At 38.0% G+C, this 23,148-nt stretch overlaps 1 protein-coding gene across 1 annotated transcript in view; it reads left to right on the forward strand.

Annotated features, from left to right (window-relative positions):
- The window catches only part of KCNH7 (potassium voltage-gated channel subfamily H member 7), a 517,474-nt gene that overhangs the window by 386,125 nt on the left and 108,201 nt on the right, over positions 1 to 23,148 (forward strand). Inside the window, exon 6 of the mRNA XM_068967898.1 lies at positions 6,658 to 6,872. Coding sequence (XP_068823999.1) covers positions 6,658 to 6,872 — 215 coding nt within the window. The remainder of the gene's footprint in view (positions 1 to 6,657; positions 6,873 to 23,148) is intronic.

Genomic DNA, 23,148 nt, shown 5'->3' on the forward strand with positions numbered 1-23,148 from the left:
TATGAGTCCTTCCCCCTCCCCTCTAATCACAAAAGCTATCAGATACACAAAGGAAATCAACCGATCTAATATAACTTTTATCTCATATGCTACGTTGGCTGTTACCAAGTGTTTGTGATCTTACAAAAATTTGCAAATTGATTTTCAATTGTGACAGTTTTCTTCTGTAAAGTGTATGTCATGCACAGAACCAAACAATATGGATATTGATTACAAATAATTTGGTGAATAATTCTGATATATTTTTAACGTCAAACTGGTTATCTTATGCTTATTGACAGTGGTCATTTACAAAACCCGATTACTAAACACTACATTCGCATTTTCTTTAATGTTAAGCCACTTCAGCAACTTAGGTTTTATTAAACTTTAGCCAAATAAACTCATGCTGTAAGAAATACTGTATAAAGATGATTTGAAAACACTCTTAATCTTTTTGGTTTCCTTTTCTGTTCCCTTTGGCTCTCAAGAGCAATAATCTTCTTTTTTTTTTTAATAGCATTATTTTTTAAAAAGTTTATCAGAAATCCAGCAGCATCTTGAGGACAATATATTCTCCTTTAGTATCTTGTGTACATATGTGTGCTAGTTGCTTAGTGGGGCTGTTTAATTCAGTCAACAACATGGGCTGGAGCCCACCAGGCTCCTCTGTCTGTGGTTTCTCCAGGCAAGAACAGTGGAGTGAGCTGTCATTTCCCTCTCCATTAGCATCTTTTAACTCACAATAAATTCAAATAACCTCATCATAAAAATTTTAAATACCTTTAATCTAAAATTCTTCCCAGATGTTGCTTTAGCCTGTAGCTTGATCTTTAAATGCAGGATACTTCTTTGTAGCTGGAACCTGGCTTATTTTATATGTAATCAGCCACTTATGATATATATGATCTTGATCCAGCTGTTAGTTTAGTCTTTTTCTATGATCCAATAGATGTTTGCAATTTTATCTCAGGTTCCTCTGCCTTTTCTAAGTCCAGCTCGTACATTTGGAGTTCTTGATTCATGTACTCTTGAAGCCTGGCTTGAAGGATTTTGAGCATTACCTTGCTAGTTTGTGAGATGAGGGCAATTGTGCAGTAGTTTGAACATTCTTTAGCATTGCCCTTCTTTGGGATTGGAATGAAAACTGACATTTTCCAGTCCTGCGGCCACTGCCGATTTTTCCAAATTTTCTGGCATATTGAGTGAAGCATTTTAACAGCATCATCTTTTAGGATTTGAAATAGCTGAGCTGGAATTCCATCACCTCCACTAGCTTTGTTTGTAGTGATGCTTCCTAAGGACCACTTGACTTCACGCTCCAGGATGTCTGACTCTAGGTGAGTTTAGTCTTCATGATCTCCTATTTTCCATATCCTACTAGAATATTAGAAAATTGTCTGTTCATCCATTTTGCAAATGTTTCTCTAAAAATTGTCAAGTCCTCCTAAATACTTTTGAGCTTTATTATTTTCTGTTGAATCTAGTGTGTGCATATTCGGTCACTCAGTGGTGTCTGACTCTTTGCAGCCCCATGTGCTATACCCCTCCAGGCTCCTCTTTCCATGAGATTTCCCAGGCAAGAATACTGGAATGGGTTACCATTTCCTTGTCCAGGGAATCTTCCTGACCCAGAGATCCAACCGGTATCTCCTGGGTCTCCCTCATTGGCAGGCAGATTCTTTACCATGAGCCACCCTTGAATCCCCATTACATCTACTATTTCCCTTTATTTCTGCGCATCTATTTTCTTTAAATTCATTTACTTTGTTTTACAGGTTATTCTCCTTTCTTTCATTAGCATTTTAAATGCCATCTGTTTATGATCACTCTCAGGGAGGCTTCCTTTCACCTTTAAATTCTCAACCAAGGCCTCTCTTACTATAGACCTAGGAGGTAGGAAGCCCTGCATTCTAATTTCTGGTGCTTGATTCTTATTCCCTTTTGGCCTCCTATTGTGTATGCTTAGGCTTACAATTGGGAAAAAATGAGGATATTACTAATACCTTCCTTAATTAAAATGTAAGAAGTTATTTTCATTAGAATTTAGACAGATTTCAGAGAAACTTAAACTGACACTGATACTCATTGCCAACACTTAACAGACTGCGGCATATAAACACCTGCTTTAAAAGCAGTGGAGAAGAGCATAATGATCTTTGTTATACAAGATGAAATAGATTTTGAATCTAAACATGTGTGAATTATTTTAAGTAATATATTTTAAGTTCTGCTGAAGTCTTTAAATGTATAAATTTAAAAGGAAACCTAGCATTAAAAACAGAATAGATTAACAGTTTAGAAATGTTTTCTGTTAGAAAGTAAGAGAATATGAAATACAGATTGCAATGAACTTGTAATATTCTGAGGCCAAATCTTAGTGTGATGTGTATTGGCCAGTGGTTTCTTAGCCCTATCAGACTAAGGTCCTCTTGTTTCAACTTCCTGTTATGCTCACTTGACTATCCTAAAATGATATTCAGAGATGAATAACCTATTTTTAAAAGGCCAACATAATTTCTTAATTATACAGGAGGAGTAAAAGGAAAGCAGCTTATAATAAAATATTTCTATCAATATTTGAATGTTCAAATATAGCTACCCTAGAAGATATAATATGAAATATGAAAAAACATTTTGTTTTAATAACATTAAAGGCATTATAAAACATTCCATATAAGTACTGGGTAAAATGATAGAGCAGGAGTGTGAAGGGATAAAAAAGTTAAAACCACTATTGGGATAAATAGTGACAGATTGGACTTATTTATATATAAATTTTTAAATAGTGAATAATCAAAATTAAATTATAAATAATGCCAAAATCAGCTGGGGAGAAATTGAGAAAGTGCAATATCCTCACAAATGAATTGGCCCTTGCTTTTCAGTATAGTGTCAAAATGATTCCCTATGGGATAATGTACAGTAATAATGCATTGCACAAGAGAAAGACATCCTACTACTCATAAGGACGTATATATATCCTCCAAAACTTAAGAAAGACCTTGCAGACTATTCACTTTCATAAGCAATAAGAACCAGAAGATGGATTAGAAGAAGAAATGGCAATCAAAACATTTGTAGAACACAGACATTAAAACAAACTAGTGGCTACCAGTAGGGAGAAGGAAGGATGGGGGCTGACATGGGGGTATGAAACTAAGAGATACAAACTACTCTGTATGAAATAAATGAGCAAGAATATATTGTACAGCAAAGGGGAATAAAGTGATTATTGTGAAGCATGGAATATCATTTATAAAAATATTGTATCACTATGTTGTATACCTGAAGCTAATCTAATATTGTGAATCAACAATACTACCATAAAGAAAAGACATTATGGAGGCGTGGCAAATCTCTAGGGAGTTATTAAGTCATTCCAAGGGTTTATTTTTTTTACCTAAAAACTAATATATAACTATTTTGTTATATCATACATCATTTTACATATATAGGAGATCAATAATATAAAATATTTTAGAAGAAATTTAATCAATAATTTTAAGTGTGATTCCTATAATCATCTGTAAATTTAATAATATTGGATTCCAACAGTATTTTAAAAAAAAATACTCAGATTTCTTTATTTACATGTCTGCATGTTACAGCTACACACACAGACTGTAACCTGAAGTCTGAAATTTTGTATTGGTGACTTAAATAACATAAGTAGTGTAGCTCCCAGTGATTAGGTTTTCTGAAATGGTGAACAACTTTTGGTAAAGTTCTGAATAAAAGAAAGAAAAACTGTAAAAATATTCATTCTATATGGCAGTTGCAGCTCTGAAAGGTTCATTGTATTAATACGTTAAAATATGTAAAACAAGTTCAGGGCTCAAATCATTATAAATAGGCTTTTCACCTACATGAATGCCCATTGAGGCATCTGGGTCAATTTTTCAAGGTAAGAGAATAGACACCTCCCCATCTCTGTAACAAAAACACCCCCACAGATGCCTCGATGGTGAAGTACTGTCACAGTTGATAATATTTGCTTATCTATGCAGCAGATTCACTGGAGTTCATTTGAAGTGGCCTCAAACACAAGCAAAGTACCACAGTACCTTTCTGTGTTAACAACATTACAGATGATTCATATTTCTAGGCCATCTGCTACAAAATTCCAACATATAGAAGGATAACAGAGAAAGAGGATTGAAAGGTGGGGTTAAGGTTTTGAAATACAGTTTAACTATATGCTTGAACTCAATGTTCTACAATCTCATGTGTGCCGTAAAGTTACCTGAAAGTGAAAGTGAAGTCGCTCAGTTGTATCCGACTCTGCAACCCGGTGAACTGTAGCCCACCAGGCTCCTCCATCCATGGGATTCTCCAGGCAAGAATACTGGAGTGGGTTGCCATTTCCTTCTCCACAAAGTTACCTAAACAGTGAAAATATCACATCAGAGTTGGGGAAAAGGCAATATCTAAGAAATCTGAAGTCCTAGAATATTTTTCAAAATTTAATATTAAGCTATAGGTCTGGAATGTAGCCACAGAATGATGCAAAAAAAGGAAACACTATCCAGCATAAGTTACAGTAACAAATTAGTGGTGTGCATAGAAGGGTTTTACAAACAGTGGGGTTTCCCAGAGACCTATCTGAAGGAAAGATTAATCTAACTTTGGGCTCTTATATCTCTTCTTGTCATAGAAATAGAAAAGAGAATGAGAATCTATATTCAAATGAGAAATGCTTGGAAGTATATGCCCAGAGAGCACAGTGACATTTTTAACTTGGATAGACTTGGTCATCATCGGGGGTAAAACTCATGGAATGAATAGACATGCATCTCAGAGAATACATACTTTCTTTCCTACATAAATAAAAAAAAACTCTTAAAATCATTTCAGTATTCTATAATAACCAAATATAAACTTTTATAAATGAATGCAGTGTGATTTTTTTTCTCTAAGATGAATATGAACTAAATGATGGGTATTTTTTTTTCTTGGATTATTTTTGACCTGAGTTCATTAATTGTTGTGATCCGAAATACACAATCTATAAATTTAATTTTTAAGGCTTTATACCTCACTTGGTGCATAAAACACATTTTGATCTCCAAAATGTACTAGTTTCATACTAAATAGAGGAAACAATAGCATAAGGCAAAATGTGTTAACAAGTTCATTTATGCAGTTTGTACGTTTTAAGCACTCTCAAGGCAGAAAGTTAATGTCTGTATAGCATTCTTCCTAATGCTAGTCTTCAAGAGCTACATAGTTTTATAAGTAATATCATCAATTGTATAAGAAACTTTTTGGAGGGTTTTTTTTTTTTTTTTTTTGCTCTCTGTAACCAACAGACAATAGTAGTAGTGTGTTTGTAGCTCAGTCATGTCCAACTCTGCAATCCCATAGACTGTAGCCCACCAGGTTCCTCTGCCCATGGAATTTTCCAGGCAAGAATACTGGAGTGGGTTGCCATTCCCTTCTCCAGATCTTCCCAACCCAGGAATCAAACCCAGGTCTCCTGTATTGCAGGCAGATTCATTACTGTCTGAGCCACTAGGGAAGCTAACAGACGATAGGTTCATCTCAAAGGAAGATGTAGCTGGTGAGTGTACTTATCCTCAATGAAGGGGTCCAGGATCTTGACACTGTACCAAACTGTCTTTGTAAGAAAGGAATGTAAGAAGTGACCAGAGTTGGTCAAAGAGTCCAAACGTCCAAGAATAAGTTCTGGGTATCTAATACACAGCATGTTGTTTGTTTGTTTTTTTTAAAGTAACTAAGTACTACCAACCCCAAACCCACTCACTTACGATCATTTCAGTTGTAAGTTATGTTTGCCAAAGCACTCTTCTGCTGTGTCTTTTTCCCTCAAAAAGTGGCCAGCATTAATTCTAAATAAAAGGGAAAAAGTGAAAAGAAAGGAAAGATTTAAAAATCCCACATAGGATCCAAATTATTGAATTCAGTCCATGCAACACATCATGCTTATGCTCAGTTGCTAAGTCATGTCCAACTCTTTGTGACCCCATGGACTGGGGCCCACCAGGTTCCTCTGTCCATGGAGTTTTCCAGGCAAGAATACTGGAGTGGGTTGCCATTTCCTTCTCTTGCGACCCCTTACATGCACACAGATGACATTTGTCCTTCTCATTGTTACCTGAAATTCCTCTGTCTGGACTTAACACTTCTAGAATCACTGTGAAGTATCTTAAACAGGTTTAGAAGCATATGAAGAATGCAACTGGCTTGTCACTTGTTATGGCAGAGTGGGGAGTAATACAAATAAAAGCAGATTAGACACTATTCAGATATTTCATGGCCAACATGATTTTCACTTTCCTTGATTAACTCATAAATTATAAAAGTCCTTCCTTGAATAATTGTTGTTATAAAAAAGTTCTTGAGAAACTTTGAATATAGAGTTTAGACAATAATAGGGAGTAGTGTTCTTTCTTCTATTCCAGCCTCTAATGAAAGAAGCCAATTAATAGCTAAAGCTGCCATCTGCTCCCTGAGTGCACACCTAGGGCATGATCTTATCCTTGGGTATTCACATGCAGCTCCATATGGTGAATGGTGAGCAGGTAGCAACCAGCTGCATTTAGTCCCATCTGAATCAGGGTCGCAATGGTCATGAATTACCAACAGGTCATTCGAGACCATCTCTTTCTTAATTTTTCCTGATATTGCTTTTACAAATACTTTCCAATTTTTTAGGGCCTTTTAATCATATCAAGTCAAGCCTCCTGGGATCCACGTCGGATTCAAACCTCAACAAATACAGCACCATTAACAAGATTCCACAGCTCACTCTGAATTTTTCAGATGTCAAAGCTGAAAAAAAGAATGCATCCCCTCCTTCTTCAGATAAAACCATTATTGCGCCCAAAGTTAAAGATCGAACACACAATGTGACAGAGAAAGTTACCCAGGTAGGACATTCTTTTGCTATCAATTTTCACTGTTTTTAAGGTTATTTTCTGAGGTAAGCGATTTATTTGCACTCAAATTTATCTTCAGATGTTGGGTGACCCTCTAATGTAACAAATAAATAAAACTGTAGACTCTAATTTTGTCTATTACAGGACTAAGCAAAAATGGGCTGGCTTGGTTTATTTGTTCCCTATGTTGCAGAGGTGATTAAGCAGCTATTCATCACATTTAGGCATTTATTGTTTTGCTACGAATCCTTGCATTAGTAAAGCATGGTATTTTAATATAACGGATATGTCTATTGAAAGTTTAGGTGACTAATTGGGATTTACTCTTAACTGTGGCCCTCTGTTTTGCACTTATGCCACTAAGTAGAGTGAGGTGTAAGTCACTGGACTTGGGGGAAGAACTGTCTGAGTTGAAGAAAAGTCAGAGTAAAACAATATGTTTCTCAGGAACAGTATTTTGTTTTTAGATAAATATTGCACATCTAACTAGGGTTAAAAAAAAAAAACACTGTCTAGCAAGATTCCTGTGGTAAAGAATAGAGAAAAATGATTTGTACTTATTATATCAAAATACCAACCTAAGCAGTACCCAGCTTTTGCTTACAATGCACTTACATTGTTGGGAATTCATGACTCTAAAATTTGTGTCAAGTAAACAATTTTTTTAATAAACAATTGAACCTAGTATATTTGCTTAGCAAGTCATTTTATAAACTGTCACAATACAAAGATAAACTTGACCCTAATATCTATCTCAATCATTGAAGATCATATGTTAACAAAGGTTTTGTAATTGTAATTACTAAAACAACACTATAGTAGTTTGTACATACCATCTTATGTGTGAGCTGAAACAGCCATGTAAAGGCCATGAGTTGGTTGTAAATAAGCCTGAGAGTCTCTGATTATTTGAGATAAGAGCTTATACATCCCATACTCAGATACATATTTTGATATTTATGTAGTAATGAGGCTGTCTACACTTGACATTTTGTTTTTCTTAACTTATTCATAGTAAATTGGACTTAACAGTGGTAAATGAATGTATGTGTGTGTGCTTAGTTGCTCAATCATCATGTCCAACTCTTAGCAACCCCATGGACTGTAGCCTGCCAGGCTCCTCTGTCCATGGGATTATCTAAGCAAGAATACCAGAGTGGGTAGCCATTTTCTTCTCCAGGGTATCTTCCCAACCCAGGGATCAAGCCTAGTTCTCCTACATTGCAGGTACATTCTTCACCATCTGAGCCACCAGGGAAGGCCGGTATGTGAATAGCCTACTGTTATTCATGTTGTATTGGCACCATTTTAGTAGCTTTGAATTTTACTTGCAATTGTTTTTACCTTAAAAATTATCCTATTTGTAGACTATAGTCATCATATGGATGTATAGGAAGTAAGAGGTTTTAGAGACTGCACAGCAGTCTGGTTGCAGTTCTTACCGTTGGTCTTGCCAGTAGCATAAATGAGTGAGGTAGTCATGATAGCAGACCAGGCATGGTGGGGGCTACAGCACATCAGAGCAGATGGCTGCCACTCAGCTCCGACCATCTGTGGTCATGAAGGAAGGATTAACCCATGTTTTCAAATCTTTCAATTCTAAAAAGAATCTGGAAATCCAGATTTGAAAATAAACTCTTTATTACTAAAAGTTGGCAAGCTAGTTCAAAATGCTTCTGCAGACCAAACAAAACACACTTTAAGGCCTGTGGGCAGACAGGCTTGATCTTTGCAAAGTGTTCATGAGCTTGGTTCACTGCAGGGCCCACCCTGTCCTGCCATGTTCAGCAGGTCCACTGTGCCAGGTGGAGGTGATATACACACGACTCAGAGGTGGCACCCATACTGGGCGTTTTCTGAGCCTGGTGAGAGAGGCAACATATACAAATGGCCCCAGTGAAGTCATGGTGATAAAGAACGCAGGAGCAGAGTGGGGGAATATCATTATACTTTAATGGGGGAACTTTCAGAGAAGAAAAACAGATGAGATGAGATACTTAAGATGAGTCTAGAAGATTACTTATCAAACTGGGTGGTAAATGATGTTTAAAAGCATAACAGAGTCCCATGCACTTGTGCTTTAATTCTGACTGAGTCATTTATTGTGTGACATTGAGGAAAGTTTTAGTTATGACACAACTTATTTCTCCGTGTTGATATAAGAATTAAGTAGAATGATATGTGAAAAGTGTTCATCAAGGTGCTATGTACATGACAAGCAACATCAGCCATTATTTTGTTTATCAGTGTTCTTGTATGACTTCCCCCTGCCTTCATCACCATCATTGTAGGATAATCCACACCTTGCTAGGATCTAGTCAAACACCTTGCAGAGTAGAGCTTATGAAATGTTGAAGGAAGGAAGGAAGGAAGGCAAGAGAAGCTGTCAAGCAAATGAGGCAAGAGATGAGACCCCCAGGTGGAGAAAAAACAAGAACAAAGTTGCAGAGGTAGAAAAGTCTGAGTGTCTTCTCAGAAAGAGTAGGTTGGGCCAGGAAGATACACGGCTGAGCAGGGGCTTATTACAGGTCAGGAGCTGCTGGAACTTTCCCCTCTAGTTGGTTCTTCATTACCTTTCTCACAAAAATTGCGTCCGAGATTGAGTAAAATGCAATAGCTGCTATCAAAACGTTGGCATTCTTTTAAGGTCTCATGTTTCTCTTTAAAATTTCTAAGACTCTTATATTTAAATCTGTAACATTATGCTACTTGTTTTACCATTAAAAAAAAAAGTTTTAAACTACTTACCACTGAAGGACTCAGGCTCACAAGGCCCCATAGTTTTCCAACAGCTTCTCATACTTCTCATCCAAATCATCATGGCGTGCCCATCCCCACAGTTTCCAAAATATCCCAGTTGGAGAAGCAAGCAAAAATCCTTTTAAGATGCTGTGAGGTTAGAATTGGATATTGTTTTATAAAGGATCACTTTATTTTTACCAATGTAAATACAGTGATCGGAAGGACATTCTGGAGGCAGAACACTTAGGTAGCTGTGAATCTAGCCAGAAATGATGAGAAACCGGACAACAGTTGAGACTGGAAACTGCTGCTGCTAAGTCGCTTCAGTCGTGTCTGACTCTGTGCGACCCCAGAGACGGCAGCCCACCAGGCTCCCCTGTCCCGGGGATTCTCCAGGCAAGAACACCGGAGTGGGTTGCCGTTGCCTTCTCCAAAGCATCAAAGTGAGAAGTGAAAGTGAAGTCGCTCAGTCGTGTCCGACTCTTTGCAACCTCATGGACTGCAGCCTATCAGGCTCCTCCGTCCATGGGATTTTCCAGGCAAGAGTACTGGAGTGGGGTGCCGTTGCCTTCTCCGACTGGAAACTAGTACCCCCTTTTGCTCTCAGCAGCAAACCTTCCTGTTGTGCACATGTCAGACCAAACAAATGTGTGTGCACGCTCAGCCGCTTCCAATTCTTTGCGACCCTGTTGACTATAGCCCACCAGGCTCCTCTGTCCTTGGGATTTTCGAGGCAAGAATACTAACAAGGTGGAGATCAAATATTGAGATATTCCTCTTGTAAAAGTAGCCTCTGAGGGAAAAAAACACACACACTTGAAGCAGAGACACCCTATAATTGTTTCCTCACTGGGTGTTTATGAAGTTTCCTGATCATAGTTATCACTGGGATACCCATATTCACAAATGTAGTATCACTTGTCCCCACGTATCTAGAAATGACTTGATAGCAACTCAAAGACTTTGCTATTCTCTTTGTTATGACTGTGTAGATGTCCTCTTTGTCAACGTGCCTGCCTATGTGACAAGTCTCTCAGCCATGTCCGACTCTTTGTGACACTTTGGATTCTAGAATGTCAAGATATTCTCAACCTATTTGCTGTAGGCAGCCAGAAGTGTTTCCTTTATCTAACGTTCTTATTTGTTTTATTATTTTAATAAATTTGTATGGCAATCCTTTTTTCAAAAGATATCAGAGTTTTGTTCATCAGTCATTCAGTAGTAAGTTCTAAACACTCCCCTGAGCATAAACAATAGGGTAGATATTTTAAAAAGGCATAAGTGAAAGGAACAATTCCTCTCTGCTCATGTGATGCTCTCTCACCATTTGGGTCTTATCTCTATCATACATTGGCTGATTACTAGTTAGCCAATTAATTACTTGCCTCCCCAGATAGAGTGAGCTCATTGAGAGGGACCATACTGCTATTCATTCATTCATACATCTATGTATTTTTTATTCACTCAGCAAACATTTATTGACAGCTAGTATTAACATGTGGAGAAAGAAATGGCAATTCACTCAGTATTCCTGCCTAGAGAATCCCGTGGACAGAGGAGCCTGGAGGGCTGCTGTCCATGGGGTTGCACAGAGTCGGACATGACTGAAGCGACTTGGCATGCATGCATGCATTGGAAAAGGAAATGGCAACCCACTCCAGTGTTCTTGCCAGAGAATCCCAGGGACAGGAGCCTGGTGAGCTGCCATCTATGGGTCACACAGAGTTGGACACGACTGAAGTGATTTAGCAGCAGCAGCAGCAGTATTAACATGTACAGTATTGATGGTGGTGGTTTAGTCACTAAGTCATGTTCAACACTTGCAACCCCAAAAACTATAGCCCGCCAGGCTCCTCTGTATATGGATTATCCAGGCAAGAATACTGGAATGAGTTGCCATTTCCTTCTCCAGGGGATCTTCTCGACCCAGGATCAAACCTGTGTCTCTTACTTGGCAGGCAGCCCCCTGCATTTCAGGCATTCTTTACCACTGAATCACATGGGAAGCCTCTTAGTTGGCTAATTCCAACCAAATTCCAATGGAATGATGAAGAGAAAACAATTGAATTGGAAGAAACGTTGGGTGGGTAAAAAGCAAAGGTCTGCTTTCACTATGTGGTTCTCAGTTCAGTTCAGTCACTCAGTCATGTCTGACTCTGAGACCCCCATGAACTGCAGCACACCAGGCCACCCAGTCCATCACCAACTCCCAGAGTTTACCCAAACTCATGTCATTGAGTTGGTGATGCCATCCAACAGTCTCATCCTCTGTCGTCCCCTTCTCCTCCTGCCCTTAATCTTTCCCAGCATCACGGTCTTTTCAAATGGGTCAGCTCTTTGCATCATGTGGCCAAAGTATTAGAGTTTCAGCTTCAACAGAAGTCTTTCCAATAAACACTTAGGTCTCTTTTAGGACTGATCTCCTTTAGGATGGACTGGTTGGATCTGCTTGCAGTCCAAGGGACTCTCAAGAGTCTTCTCCAACACCACAGTTCAAAAGCATCAATTCTTTGGCACTCAGCCTTCTTCACAGTCCAACTCTCACATCCATACATGACTACTGGAAAAACCATAGCCTTGACTAGATGGACCATTGTTGACAAAGTAATGCCTCTGCTTTTTAATATGCTGTCTAGGTTGGTCATAACTTTCCTTCCAAGGAGTAAGCGTTTTTTAATTTCATGGCTGAGGTCACCATCTGCAGTGATTTTGGAGTCCAAAAAAATAAAGTCTGCCACTGTTTCCACTGTTCCCCATCTATTTCCCATGAAGTGATGGGACTGGATGCCATGATCTTGGTTTTCTGAATGTTGAGCTTTAAGCCAACTTTTTCACTCTCCTCTTTCACTTTTATCAAGAGGCTCTTTAGCTCCTCTTCACTTTCTGCCATAAGGGTGGTGTCATCTGCATATCTGAGGTGATTGATATTTCTCCTGGGAATCTTGATTCCAGCTTGTGCTTCCTCCAGCACAGCTTTTCTCATGATGCACTCTGCATATAAGTTAAATAAGCAGGGTCACAATATACAGCCTTGAGGTACTCCTTTTCCTATTTGGAACCAGTAGTTGTTCCATGTCCATTTCTAACTGTTGCTTCCTGACCTGCATATAGGTTTCTCAAGAGGCAGGTCAGGTGGTCTGGTATTCCTATCTCTTTCAGAATTTTCCACAGTTTATTGTGATCCACACAGTTAAAGGCTTTGGCATAGTCAATAAAGCAGAAATCGATGTTTTTCTGGAACTCTCTTGCTTTTTCGATGATCCAACAGATGTTGGCAATTTGATCTCTGGTTCCTCTGCCTTTTCTAAAACCAGCTTGAACATCTGGAAGTTAACGGTTCACGTATTGCTAAAGCCTGGCTTGGAGAATTTGGGGCATTACTTTAAGCATCTGAGATGAGTGCAGTTGTGCGGTAGTTTGAGCATTCTTTGGCATTGCCTTTCTTTGCGATTGGAAAGAAAACTGACCTTTTCCAGTCCTGTGGCCACTGCTGAGTTTTCCAATATGCTGACATCGAGTGCAACACTTTCACAGCATCATCTTTCAGGATTTGAAATAGCTCAACTGGGATTCCATCACCTCCACTAGCTTTGTTCGTAGTGGTGCTTCCTAAGGCCCACTTGACTTCACATTCCAGGATGTCTGACTCTAGGTGAGTGATCACACCATCGTGATTATCTTGGTGGTGAAGATCTTTTTTGTACCGTTCTTCTGTGTATTCTTGCCATCTCTTCTTAATATCTTCTGCTTCTGTTAGGTCCATACCATTTCTGTCCTTTATCGAGCCCATCTTTGCATGAAATGTTCCCTTGGTATCTCTCATTTTCTTGAAGAGATCTCTAGTCTTTCCAATTCTATTGTTTTCCTCTATTTCTTTGCACTGATCACTGATGAAGGCTTTCTTATCTCTCCTTGCTATTCTTTGGAACTCTGCATTCAGATGCTTATATCTTTCCTTTTCTCCTTTACTTTTCACTTCTCTTCTTTTCACAGCTCTTTGTAAGGCCTCCCCAGATAGCCGTTTTGCTTTTTTGCATTTCTTTTTCTTGGGTATGGTCTTGATCCCTGTCTCCTGTACAATGTCATGAACATCCGTCCAGGCACTCTGTCTATCAGAACTAGTCCCTTAAATCTATTTCTCACTTCCACTGTGGTTCTTAGTAAAAGATCAAATTCTTGACTATTTCTGCCCTCTTTTCCATAAAAGCAAACTGAACTTTTGTAACCTTGTATGATTCTCTTATTACTGAGGCTAGTTATAGTTCAAATGTTAGGCCAAATTTCATATAAAATGTACTATTTTGTTTTCAGATTTAGCTGATACAAAATTTGTAATGTCAGGTTTAAGAAGATGGCACTGTGGATTCTAAAACTTTATTGACCAGTCTCATACGGCCTATCAGTCAATGCTTTAACAATGCAAGTTATAGAAACCTGATTGAAACCATTTTAAGCAAAAAATGAAAGGAGGAGGGTCAGCTTACAGGGTCACATAACCAAAAAGTGCAGGGGCAGATGCTTTGGGCCATGACTACATTCATTTTTTGAATAGCTGATGGATTCTGTCTTCTCTGCCTTGCTTTCCTCATTAATAACTTCACTCTCCATCTGATGGAAGCATGTCTTTAGACTCTCCTGTCTTATATAATGCTCACAGTTCGTGATCTGATACGAAGGGCTTTCTCTCCACCAATGTCCACATTAGTTTCTGGGAAAGTGAAGTCTGATTGGCCAGCTTGAGTCTTGTGCCCATCCTTGTGGTGGAAGAAGTGTAGCTCCTTGACTGAGGACCACACCAGATAAATACAGTGGGGGATGAAGGGCTCCATGGAAGGAAAACAAAACATCAGTGGCCCATTACATTGTTGAAGATAAGAATTCAGACTAACAGTGTCTCATATACACAAACACACACATACACTTGATAAATAAATATGTTGGATAAGCTCTAGAGACACAGAAGTATAAAACCTAGTGTGTGTGTGTGTTAAGTCGCTTCAGTTGTGTCCAGTTTTTTGCAACCCAATGGACCGTGGCCCACCAGGCTCCTCTGTCCATGGGATTCTCCAGACAAGAATACTTGAGTGGGTTGCCATGCCCTCCTCCAGGGGATCTTCCCGACCCAGGGATCGAACCTGCATCTCTTATGTCTCCTGTATTGGTAGGTGAGTTCTTTCCCACAAGTGTCACCTGGGAAGCCCATAAAACCTAGTACCAGCAGTAAAGTACTACCTGGAGAAAAATGATACAAGAATATATGATAATAGTATTTGCAAGTGCTAGTATGATAAATGCTACAGGACCGTATTATGAAACTAAGGTAGTTTGAGTTCCCTTTATATATAGTACTGGCCAAATTATGAGCAAGTTATTCTGTAACTTATTACTTTATTACTTAAAAAGAATATCTGGTGAGCTTAATAGAAACCCATATTGTGATCATCAGAAAGAAAAAACATATAATGAGGAGGAGAATACTAGTCCACAAGTATAGTTTTCCTAGAGCTTTATTAAGGAGAATACTCAAAATAATTAGTTTTCAGGATAATCAACAGAAACTTAGATCACAAGAAAGAAATTTCTGAATGTTTAGAAGGTCATATAATTTTGAAATATACATTCAACTTTAAACCTAAAATAAATTCTCATTATTTGGGATTTATTTAAGTATACTGTTGGCATGAAAATAGAATTAAGATAGATTTAATAATAGGTGACATTGATTGAGCATTTACTGTGTCAGACTGTATGCCAAGTGGTTTAACAGATTATCAGTTTTAATCCACATGAAAGTCCTATGAGTTGATACTATTATAATCATCTCTATTTCACAGAAGAGGAATCAAGCTTAGAGAGAAGGAAGCACCTTGCCTAGGTCACACAGTAAATGACAAAAGTAGCTTTCAGACTGAGATCATCTGACTCCAAAATGAAGTTCTTAATCTCTAAAGTATATCCTCTTTAATTCTGTTTTGTTTTCCTAACTGTCCCCTAAATCTACTGTAAAAAATGCCTGTAACATTTGGCAGTATGGAAAAATATCATAATCTAAAAGTTTGCTAGTAACTAATTAGAGGAGTGAGTCTATAGAAATAAGAGAATGTGGTATATTTTCTCTAAAATTCCTCAAACTCTTCAAAAAGCCAAATAAAGTGATCCTTAATGATTCATTATCTCTTGTTTAAGTTCATATCCCATTTTTTAAGTTAATTTTTTGTTAGGATAAAGGTTTTGTTTTTTGTTGGTGGCATGCCACTTAGTGACAGGAAAAGCAAAATTACACTAATAAAACTGACAAAAAGAGCTCAAAGTATATAGCATTTCACTTTCCACTGAACCTTTTCCATTGTAAATATGCTCATTATCTCTTCATTGCATTCAGTGCCCCCAGTTTATACTTACTTTTGACAGAACTCCAAAACAGTATTTGTAACTCAGTACTTATTTATCAGTGGAGATTGATTTATAATGGAGAGACAGCATTGATTTCATATTATTAGCTAATGTTTAAAAAGATAAATGTGTGTAATTTGTGTATATCAATTATACCTCCATAAATCTAAAAAATTATATATCGTCTCAAGCTTAATAGTACAAAATTTATTAATGCTTTCTGTAGTTTTGCTCAAATTAGATAAACTTAGCCCTAAACTTTCTTCTGTGACAGTAATAAAAATGTCTTCCAGACGCAACTATAAGTTATCAATACTTTTCAATAATAATGTCATTTTAATTCTGACTACAGTTCAGATTCTGACACCAGCTGGGTGCTCTACAATTCAACTCAGTTCTGGCACTGTCTACCCAGAGATCGTGTCAGATGCCATAGATTAAGGGCTCACTTTCTCAAGACTGCCCCCCACTTCAGATGCCAATTATAATTCTAGGTGTTACCTGTGTTTCTCACCAAGTGGATGTAAATTGGATTACAGCCCCTCCTTTACTTACATTAACTTGCTAGAGACACAAAATTTAGGAAACCTTTTTATTCACTTGATTACCAATTATTACAAAATATGTTACAAATCAACAACCAGATGAAGAGATACATAGGGTGAGACCCTGAATGAAGGCACTACTGTCCCCACAATGTTTGGGCTCAGCCTGATGGCATAAGGAAGACTTCTGTTTCACCAGCTTGGAAGCTCTCTGAACCCCCTCCTTTTAGGGTTCTTTTTAAAGCTTCATTGCATAGGCATGAATGATTATTTCATTGACTATTGTCTATGGATTCAACTTCCAGCCCTTTCCTCCCTGGAGGTGAGGAGCACAGGAGGGGGCCTGAAAGTTCCAACCCTTTGATCAAGTGATTGCTTCCTCCGTTGACCCCCACTTTGTGCTTAGGTGACTTAGAGTCTTTTCAAAATCATTTCATTGATGTAAGAAATTCCAAAGGTTTAAGAGTTCTGGTCCAGGATTGGGGCCTATGACTAAATGTATATCTTATAAATCAGTTATCACAGTCATTAATTAAAAATAACACTTAATTGAAAAGTCGATTTTTCAACAGTATTTTTACAAATCCTCATTGATGCTGTAGTCTTGAAATTACAAAAAACAACATACATAATACTTCTACAGTATGATTTAAATGTTTTCGTAAACCTCATTTTTTGCCTAAACTCATGGAGCATGCAAACCTCAATAAAAACCATACCAATTATCTTGAGCTACCATGAAAAGAAAGTGAAAGTGAAATTGCTTAGTCATGTCCGACTCTTTGCGACCCCAGGGACTGTAACCCATCAGGCTCCTCTGACCATGGGATTTTCCAGGAAAGAATACTGGAGTGGTTTGCCATTTCCTTCTCCATAAATAGTTAACAATCACAAAAGAGCAAGTAAAATTTGAAATGTAATGCAGGAGTCCCAAAGTGCCTCTGAACACTTTCAATTTAGTATGACATTAGTTTTGCATCTATTGTCTTATTGTTGTTTATAGAATGCCATCAGACTTGGTTCAGAAAAACAGAAATCACCATCTAGTATTTTCCCCATATTCTGGATTTGGTCTGTGTCTAAACTGAAATGGAAAACAATGGAGTAAAGCACACACATCAGGATAATTATTGATTCAATATTCGTGAGTGCTTACTAAATATAAGTCAAAGTGTATGTACAACGGTGCTACAGAAATGTGTACGTCAATGTCTTTGCCTTTAGGGGCCTTTGATTGAATACAAAGCCTGGATCTCTGAGATCTTCAATTATGTTTTCTAGTTCTCCCTGGGCAAATAAATATATTATATAACCTAGTCAATGATGAGGAGAAGACATAATGTAGCCAGCCATTTAGGTAGCAACTGACTCGTGCAAACATGTTGTATGTTATATACATATTAAATATTAAGATGATGTTCATTACTTTGAAAAAAGTGTATAATTTTAAAAATTAACATTAATTTTCTTTTTTGGTCTCTGCTGGGTCTTCATTGCTGTGTGTGGGCTTTCTCTAGCTGCAGAGAGCAGGGGCTACTCTCTAGCTGTAGTGCACAAGCTTCTCATTGCGGTGCCTTCTCTTGTCGAAAAACATGGGTCATAGGGTGCACAGGCTTCAGCAGTCGCAGCACATGGGCTCAGTAGTTGCAACTTGCAGGCCTGGTAGCTCCAAGGCAGGTAGAATCTTCCAGGATCAATGGATGGAAACCATGTTTCCTTCATTGGCAAGCATGTTTCTGCCCACACCACCACCAGGGAAGTCCTAATTTTCTATTTTTACTAATTTCTATATGCACATCAAAATCGATCACTTGCTGACATATTCAAAATTAAAATAAAATTTCATTTCAGTTTTAAACATCTAAATTACCTCAAAGGTTATACTTCTCTATATTCTAAATGATAAAGGAATAACATCACTGATCGGCACTTCACCCTACCATGTAAAGGAAGCATTTATCTATAATTGCTTTTTAAAAGCACCTGTTTGGTTTTCTACATTCATTAGACATTTTTTAATGGAAGGACGAAAAATACCCACTTAAAAAGTTCTGCTAGCCAAAGAAATCAGATTGAAAATAGATGATTGAAATAAAGAAGTAAAATACCAATGGCCAGAAGAGACAGGTAAAAATAATTTAGCTTAGCATACAGAGCAATAGCCTGGTTCCTATGGCAACCAAGACAGAGACTGCAGTTATCTGTTGCTGAGATGGTTCAGTTTTTATCCCCCCCATTAGTATAAGCCTTGGGTTAAAGTCAAACTCTGGGACAGAAAGGAAGCACTGAACTGGGAGTTCCTATGTACTTTTGCCTGATGGCCTAGAGTGTGGGACAAATATGCTTCAAGGTGAGCTGCCAAATGAGAGTGGGCAGAAGCAGTAAATTTTTCATGTTTCATAGGATAAGAATTAACTAAAGGATGTTGTATGTTCATGGAATTGTCACAGACCCAAGCAACCCAACGTCTTGTACTATTAATGGTTGTGGACTGTTCCTTGAGTAAGGAAATTCAACCATGGCATCTAATTTGAAGAAAATCCCAAATAAGAAAGTAAGATAAAAAAATAAAAATAATAATAAAAGATCCCATTGGTTATGTTGCTGGTAAATTGTGGTAAAAATAATATATTTTCCCCTTTAGTTCTACTTCTCTGTATTATGCTAATCACATTTACAATGGAAAATATGTAGTTAGATAATAAAGCCTCTAAAACTCAATTGCTCCAAAAGAGTTCTTTAAAAAGCAGTTAATCTTCATAGAATTGTAAAATTTAAAGGACACTTAAATATCACCTTCCCTAGGTTTTTGGTTTATTTTTTGAAACTTCTTGATCAATGGAATCATCTGGTTCTCTCTCCCTTCCTCTCTCCCTGTCCTGCCACCCTCTGGAAATTCAGTTTCAATGGAGCCTGAAAACTGTGAATTTTTAACAATTCCCATTCCACTTATTAAGATCAGGCAAATTTGGGAAACAGGGATATGGCCAAATGTTTTTATTCTGCCTGTAAAGTTAGAGCTGAAAAGAGAACCCAGTAGAGACCTAGTTTTTTTATTTCCTCATCATTGTTGTGCATTATTACTCTTTCCATATATTTCTCAATGAGGTAACTGGTTCAGTTATATATCTTTGTGATGTTTAAATTACAATATACTAGTCTTTTAAGTCGGAGAAGGCAATGGCACCCCACTCCAGTACTGTCGCCTGGAAAATCCCATGGATGGAGGAGCCTGGTGACCTGCAGTCCATGGGGTTGCTAAGAGTCGGACACGACTGAGCGACTTCACTTTCACTTTTCCTTTCATGCATTGGAGAAGGAAATGGCAACCCACTCCAGTGTTCTTGCCTGGAGAATCCCAGGACAGGGGAGCCTGGTGGGCTGCCGTCTATGGGGTCGCACAGAGTCAGACACGACTGAAGCGACTTAGCAGTAGTAGTAATAGTAGTCTTTTAAGTAAAACATACTAATTCATATTTACACAATTCATGTTGGAGAAGTAGGCTTACTTCCATGGGGGAGCTACTGAGTCCAGGAAATGGTACTGCCATATTGATTTCTCAGGTAAACCCTCTAAGAAACAATGTCCATTTAAGAGAATTTGCCTAAGCCAAACTAGGAAAATGAACACAATAAAAGTTCTGTGAAGTCCTAAATTAAAGAACTCTGAAAAAATTACCCAACATTTTTTGAACATTTTTGATAACAGAATCCATTCTAATTGTCTTTTTCTTTATATAACATCTATCAATATCCTGAACTCATATATGAGGGAAGATTTTTTAGGAAATACTAGCCTAGACAAAATGTTTTCTTTGCAGGTAACTGTGAGGGCTATATTCAACATAAGCATGTATAATATTAGACATTTTAAAACTTTCTAAAGAAAGAAGGTTAGGATTAGCATGAGGTAATGGTGATGTGAAGTTAGACAGTATGTAATAGGAAGTACATTTTTCGTCCTTGCTTTAACGAAGTCCACTCAGGCTTTTTCCTAACCACGTACCAAATACACAACTCAGTTTAAAATAACTAGAAAAAAGCACCATACCTAGTTCCTTCTCTGTTTTAAACACCATGTTTAATCTCTTTTTCTGTTTTAAATGTATTGGTTACAAGTACACCTGTATTTTGAAGCCTACTCAATGTAGAAATGGAAAAATACGGGATGCAAAGTCACACATAAAAAGTGTCTCAGTCTTTATTCTGAGATTAACATAGCTAAAGCTGGCCATAGAGCTGAGAATGGAGAACCCTCTTTCTCTGCTCCTTGGCCGTGTCCTAAGGTCAGCGGCACTAAAGATGCTACCATAATGGTGGGACTGGAGACAAGGTGAGAGAACCAGAATGAGAGAACCTGCAGTGTGAGAACCAGAGGCTGTAACCATGCTATTTTCCACATTTCCTTGGCTCCTCAGTTTCCTGTGCGTGTCTCAGTTCTCCATCTCAGATGTTTCAGAAAATACTAAAAACAAGTCTGCAGCCAGATATAGTTTCTGGTGCCTGTTGATCCTTCTTTCATTTGAAGTGAAGAGTCAAACAGAAATCCCTATACCATCATGAGGAACATAGGCTTAGTTTTCAGGTCATGGGAACAACACTAGGCGAGACTGAGCAATGCAAGTCAAAAGGGGAAAAGAATGTAGGAGTGAGAAATAATCTAGTTTTATGGTTAACTGGCAGCTGTCAGTTGAGCTGTACAATCCTGTTTCCGGTGATAAGCTGTCATTTGTAAACTATGCCCATAGCTATATCCATTATTCATGGGTTGGTACTGGGAAAGAGTGATTTCAGGCACCTACATTTTCTGACCTGCAGGCACCTCAATTACCTCCAAAACTGACTACTCTATTACCTCTCATGCCCTCTCCTTTCTTTTTCTACCATTGTCAGATCCTACCAGCCTACTCCTTGTTTCCTGTGAAGAAAGACTTCTTTCTCTTTCCTAGGTCTTCTTTCTTAGAAATGAATGAATAGACTCTGATGAACACGTCACTTTAAGTCTAGTAAACGGACAACTGCGAACATGGAATTTCAGTATAAAGCTAACTTAAAAAAAAAAATTTTTTTTCCAAAGAATAAGTATTCCTTTCCACTCTACGCAATCTATTACTTAAAAGTGAGTAAAAGCTAAGGCATGAATAAACCTGGATATTTAAACAGAGAGTCTTCATTACCATATTTTTGCATTTTAGAATTGTTTAATATTATTTATATAATAAATTAGAATAACCATGTGGCTTGTTCTTCTGATTAGCCATTTTAAGATTTTGAATATGTTTCTTACACACATTATCCCAAATTTGTCTTCCTTTTGCATCCAAAGTACTCCTTTAGAATCACTGAGGAAGAGACGTAAACAATCACCGTGCAGGGAGGTTGAAAGACTCTCACTTTGGAGACAGTTTTATTCCATCCTGAATCGTCAAACTCCCTTTTTTTAAGGTCCAAGAAAACAACAGAGACACAGATGCCATAGTCCCTATTTCATTTCCATGCAGTGTTTTTGGCATATTAAACTGCCAAGGAAAGAATTCTCCCACATTAGATCACGTAGGTCCATCCTGACAGTGGTCTCTCTGGTTTCTTTGCCATGTTTTTGACTCAGCAATAAAGAAAAAACAGAATGTAATTGAAATATCCTAATGCTATTTTTAAGGAAACCTCCTTTACATAATATAAAACTTGCCTTAATGCGATTGTTTCAATAGTTTTGAAACTAGTGCTCTTTAGAGTGCTAAGTGCCAATAAGCAGGATGGGGCATTGGGACTTCCATACCACCCCCCAATTCAGTCAAACCAGCTTCATTCTCAGTAGCTTTTTATGTATTAGCCTTCTTTAAGGGTATGTGTGTGGATCTTAAAGAACTAGAAAGGGCCAGGCACTCTAAACAAACTTCGGTCTAGCTCTGCTATTTGGAGAAGGCCATGGCACCCCACTCCAGTGTTCTTGCGTGGAAAATCCCATGGACGGAGGAGCCTGATAGGCTGCAGTCGATGGAGTCACTAAGAGTCAGACATGACTGAGCAACTTCACTTTCACTTTTCACTGTCCTGCATTGGAGAAGGAAATGGCAACCCACACCGGTGTTCTTGCCTGGAGAATCCCAGGGATAGGGGAGCCTGGTGGGCTGCTGTCTATGGGGTCACACAGAGTCGGGCACGACTGAAGCGACTTAGCAGCTCTGCTATTTATTTTTTGCTTTCCATTACCAAAACTGCTTAGAGTTTTTCACTGATTCTGGTCATCAAGTTCCCATTTTTATAGAAAACTTTCAGTTAAGTGAATTATTCAGAGCCTCACAAGTTGTTAACTACACACCCAAGACTAGAACCTTAATTTCTGCTTGGATTCCAGGGTTTTTCTCACTTGACACTCCCACTCAGGAGCAAGACCATTTTAATTCCTGCATCTTCTCCTTTCCATTAAAACTGTCAGAGTCCCAGAATTCCATCAGTCTGCTGATACAACTCCTTCAAACCTCAACCCTCTTCTCCACAAGATGAATGTCTCAAGAAGTATAAACAGAGATACTACCAAAAGAAATCAGAGTTTTCATAACTAGTTAAAACCAACCAATCAGACA

This window comes from Capricornis sumatraensis, chromosome 3, assembly GCF_032405125.1.
Source record: "Capricornis sumatraensis isolate serow.1 chromosome 3, serow.2, whole genome shotgun sequence".
NCBI lineage: Eukaryota > Metazoa > Chordata > Mammalia > Artiodactyla > Bovidae > Capricornis > Capricornis sumatraensis.